General features: G+C 46.6%; 1 protein-coding gene across 2 annotated transcripts in view; it reads left to right on the top strand.

Annotated features, from left to right (window-relative positions):
* Window positions 1-3778, top strand: part of LOC123106446 (serine/arginine-rich splicing factor RS2Z33) — a 4451-nt gene extending 673 nt beyond the window's left edge. Inside the window, exons 2-8 of one of the 2 annotated variants that reach the window (XM_044528607.1) lie at window positions 1062-1174; window positions 2006-2126; window positions 2225-2264; window positions 2386-2481; window positions 2597-2799; window positions 2917-3000; window positions 3092-3778. In XM_044528607.1, the coding sequence (XP_044384542.1) occupies window positions 1168-1174; window positions 2006-2126; window positions 2225-2264; window positions 2386-2481; window positions 2597-2799; window positions 2917-3000; window positions 3092-3560 (1020 nt within the window). In that variant the 5' untranslated portion in view covers window positions 1062-1167 and the 3' untranslated portion in view covers window positions 3561-3778. The remainder of the gene's footprint in view (window positions 1-1061; window positions 1175-2005; window positions 2127-2224; window positions 2265-2385; window positions 2482-2596; window positions 2800-2916; window positions 3001-3091) is intronic. The other variant, XM_044528614.1, reaches the window with a different exon arrangement.
* The last annotated feature ends 1092 nt before the right edge of the window (window positions 3779-4870 follow it).

Genomic DNA, 4870 nt, shown 5'->3' with positions numbered 1-4870 from the left:
CCCCCGGCTCCGCGCGATCGTGGTGGTGTTTCCGCGCGTTGTCCGGTGGGGTTTGTAGTCTGGGCTGCATGCGCCGATCCGCGGTTTTTTTTTTCGAGTTCCTGTTGGGGCTTTTGCGAATTTCGGTCGGATCTAATTGGATCGTCTGTCGGCGAGAAAAGGAGGTGGGTTGATTTGGCCCGTCGTGCCGTGATTCTTGGGAGAATTGGAGATTCGCGTACGGCTCTCTGGTTCTCGCCGGCGAGATTTCCTGTTTGGATGGGGATAGATCAGCGCAATTTTTGTGTCTGCCGAAGCGCGAATTTGAATTTTACACGAGAACTGCATAGTAGAAATAATTAGATTTAGTAAAAAGGGTATGATGTTAGTCATACATAATCTTGGCTATACAGAGAGGGTAGTTAGTGCATAATACTTATATACTGGTCAGATATATTTGTAAAAGGGAGTTGGTAAAAAGACTTTATTTTGTTGAGTAAATAGGATGTGATGTTGGTCATATAATGTCGGTTTTGTAGATAATTATGGTTTTACATCTTGCTGAAATTTCCGTCCCTAAAAGTACATAATAGCGGCATTGTAGTGTATTAACTGTTTTTGTGGTGTATCTTATTCTCTTTCTGATTCAGTACAGAAGAAGAGAAGAATAATTAGAAGAGTTGCCTCTATTCAAAAGTAAATGAGATGAGCGGTCAATAAGAATATTTTAGATTATTTTGGAATGTGGATACTTGCAACTTAAAAGTCATGATATTTTAGTTAGTTTCTGATAGAGTGATAGTTGAACTGTCTGGTATATTCGGTTTGCTATCTAACCCATCTAATGTCATCTTACCATGTCTCTATGCTGAATCACAATACCCTCCACAGTGAGTACATTCAAGCCCCATGAAATTGGCTGTACATCATATATCTGGATGTGCCTAGTACTCTAGCTGTTCTCTGTCAAACAGAAAATAATATCTCTGAGTAGCCTTTGCCAGGTTATTTTAATTTCTTGGTTTAATGCTTGTCATATTTGTTCATTGCGAAAGGGACTGATGGAGTGTTTTCTTACTTTTCAGGATATGCCTCGTTATGATGATCGTTATGGAAACGCACGCCTGTATGTTGGTAGATTGTCTTCCCGTACTCGTTCGCGCGACCTAGAATATCTTTTCAGCAAATATGGAAGGTAATGACAATACTCTGCGCATTAAGAGTTCGGCAAAAGTTTTCTGGTGTCACGGACTTCTTTACAAGTTTTCCAACTTTTTTTTTTGAGAGCACAAGCTTTTAACTTGTGAATATGATTCTGCACAAATTTAAAATGTGCTTTTCTAGAGTTGTGAATCACCATTATTGGACTAGTGCTTGTTATCATAGTTGACACCATAAGTACTTAGGCCCAGTTCTTTTGACAGTTTATTGCGGCATAAGCCGCTCCCTCCCCGCTTATTCTAGAACGGTCGCTCCCCACCTTATTCTAAAGCAGCCCCCAAATTGTTTTGGGGCTTCTAAACTAGGTAAGGGTTAATTACTTTAGAAGCCCCCAAAAATTTTAGGGTCGGGGAGAGGGCAGATTATTTTGGCAGCCACCAAAAAGAACTGGGCCTTAGTATAGTTTAAATTCGGTCAAACAATTTAGGCTGTTAGTTTCTTAAACTTTCTGAACTGTAAGGTGCATGTCTTCTGCTATATAGAGTGAGCCAGCCAGTTTTCTTGGATTTCTTCCTACCCTTATTTTTCCTGGGTGGGTTATACAAGCTGGGTTTACCAGTAGTCTTTTCAAGCTAGTTTTGGTGTTATCTGTTATTTCTCCATGTATGTGTGGAAATTGGACTACCAGGTCCTGTGTGTTTTAACTTGAATGGTCTTGCTTGAGTGTTTTTTGGTTTATAGCAGCTGTTGGGTACACTATTGGTCTTTCCAAACTAGTGTTTGGTGTTCTCTGTTATTTCATCTGTATGCTGTAGATGTTTGACTCCCAGGTCTTGTGTGCTTAACTTAAATGATCTTGTTGAAGGTTTTTCCGTTTTTAACACAATCCGGAAGGTATGTGGTGGAAGGGTGCCCTTGGTGGAATTGGTGGCCATTGTTCCAAAGTTTGTGGAGGACTTTGGCGAAGGGTGCCCTTGGTGCTTGGTGTAATGTTATTGACTGTTTTAGTGGAAGTTACAAGATGGTGATGCATTTGAGTACTTAAGTCCTGACGGCTTACTGTTTGTGGCAACCGTTTGCGCAGAATACGGGAAGTGGAATTGAAGCGCGACTATGCATTCATTGTATGTGAATTTTACTCCCCTACCTTATTTATGCTCTTTCAAGTTGTTAGCATACTTGAGACCTATTTTGTTCACATATGAGGTACACTGTTTGTTTTGCCCGTTCTTGTCTATCTAACAGGAATACAGTGATCCTCGTGATGCTGATGATGCCCGATACAATCTAGATGGCAGGGATGTTGATGGGAGCCGCATTATTGTTGAGTTTGCTAAAGGGGTAAGTTGCCATTTGGGCTGTCCACTTTGCGGGCATAATGATAATGATAATTTGTTGTCCTCTTTATGAAGCTACTAGAAACTTTGTTGTGTTGTCTCTTATGGTTTGTGTTCAGGTTCCACGTGGTTCTGGTGGTTCACGAGAACGTGAATATGTGGGAAGAGGCCCTCCTCCAGGAACAGGCCGTTGTTTCAACTGTGGTATTGATGGTCACTGGGCCAGGGACTGCAAGGCTGGTGACTGGAAGAACAAATGCTACCGCTGTGGAGAAAGGGGCCATATAGAAAGAAATTGCCAGAATAGTCCGAGGAGTCTCAGGTATTTGATAAACTTTGGTCACCTCCATTGCAATACTCCAAATGGCTTGAAACGTTCATGTATCCCAGTACATGGGAGTTCTTATTTAATCTTTCGGTAATGGATATGTTTTGTTAGGCGTGAGAGAAGCTATTCACGGTCCCCATCTCCACGTCGTGGACGGGCCCGCAGTCGGAGCTACAGCAGAAGCCGTAGTTACAGGTATGCTGAGCAACCCACCCGCTACTCTTGGGCTTTTTACCTAGCAGTTTTGTTTTGTATTCTGTTTTCTCATATTTTCTCCTGCAATCAGCCGATCTAGGTCCAGATCTTATTCTGAATCTCCCAGAGGGCGCCGCACAGAGCGTGATGAGAGGAGATCAAGGAGCATCAGCTACAGCAGGAGCCCCAGGCGATCACTCTCCCCAGAAGCTAAGGAAATGGATCGCAGCCCCACACCTGATCGCAGTCGGAGCCCCAGGCGATCCATCTCACCTGTAGCAAAGGATAATGGTGATAGCCCTCGGGGCAGGGATAAGAGCAGGAGCCCTTCTGATGGCTACCGCAGCCCTGTGGCCAATGGGCGCAGTCCAAGCCCTGCTAACAATGGCAATCCCAGTCCTACCAGGGACAACAAGGGCAGTCCAAGCCCGAGGGTCAACAATGGTAGCCCTAGTCCCAAGGGCAATGGCGATGGTGGCAGCCCAAGTCCAAGGGGCAATGGTGACGATGATGGCCGTCGCGGCTCAGGCTCACCTAGAGGAAGAAGCGTGTCTCCCTGAAACATGGAACCATTTTCCATTTTCTGCTCGCTACATGTGGTTGTGACAGTACATTTCAAGTTTAAGACGTTTGTCAGTGAATTTCCTACCTGTTTCTTGAACCTGTTATTTAGTTCCTGGACGACTCAGAAGGTTTGTTACTATGGTTATTATGTTGTGCGTAATGGATTGATAATACTATTCAGTAGCATAAGGATATATGGTATCAGTTTGTGACAGCCTGTGGTTGAGGTTCGTCTCTGCTTCGAAACGTTTTCATGCACTGGACTGAACATATTTAATTTCAAAAGCAAAATCATCTACACTGTCAACTTTGATATCTTATTGTCGTGTTTGTGCTTCATGTCATCTCAAATGCTGCCACTAGAGAAACGGCATAAACATTCAATCCTGGAACTGTCAAAAACCTACTCACATACGAATTCGTAACAGCCTCTCAATTTATCCTGTAATAAATGAACCACGAATCTGCCACTAGAGAGCGCAGCAATCCAGAACCTACTGGTCGTTACGCCTCCCAGATTCACCCTGATCTGAAATCCAAACGGAAGGTACACAAGGATTGGTGCCCCTCCACCCACCTCGTCCTGGTACTCGAACTCCTCGGCGGCCTTCTCGACGACGGCGGAGGTGCACCTCGTCCCAACCAGCTGACCCCTCCCGACCTCCCACCTAACCCCTCAGGTGCCGGCGGGCCTCCTCCCGTGCGGCGCGAGCGCGGCCTGAGGCAGCCCCCGCGACAGGCTTGGCCGCAGCGCCGCCACCGACAACGGGCCCAGGGTCCTGCTCAGCATGGGCGCCATGAGAGAGGCAGACGACGTCGCGGGGCGGGGTTTTGTCGCGACGCTCGCTGGTGGTTGGTCGTTCGGATGGTTTGGGTTCGGGTGCGGTGTCTAGGAGGGGGAGATGAAAAGGACAAGGGGCTGGCTAGGGTTTATACTTGGGATAGAATGGTGGAGGGTGGGTTTAGGGGGGAGACGACGATGAGAGCGGGGCGGGGCGTCGGGAGGATTCTGGAAGGGTGTAGGGCGCACGGGGGTGGCGTGTGGGGCGTGCGCGGCGCCGTCGGATGGGGTGGAGCCGACGGTGGATGGGGGGCTGGCGTGGGGTGCGTGGGAGGCTGTTTACCACTGACGAAAACACTTCCATGATGCGCCATTTATCGTCATGGAAGTGGACATACGTGAGATTCATGGACCCTCGTGGGTGTGAGCCCTTCTAAGACATGATTCCTCCATGGATCTCGCAACCGAGATCTTCGTAATATTAGATCATTTGTGGATCGAAACCTCCATCAACGTGGACGCACG

The sequence above is a fragment of the Triticum aestivum genome, chromosome 1B (genome assembly GCF_018294505.1).
Source record: "Triticum aestivum cultivar Chinese Spring chromosome 1B, IWGSC CS RefSeq v2.1, whole genome shotgun sequence".
Taxonomy (NCBI): domain Eukaryota; kingdom Viridiplantae; phylum Streptophyta; class Magnoliopsida; order Poales; family Poaceae; genus Triticum; species Triticum aestivum.
Note: the sequence above shows the minus strand (reverse complement) of the source record. Positions and strands in the feature narration are given on the sequence as shown.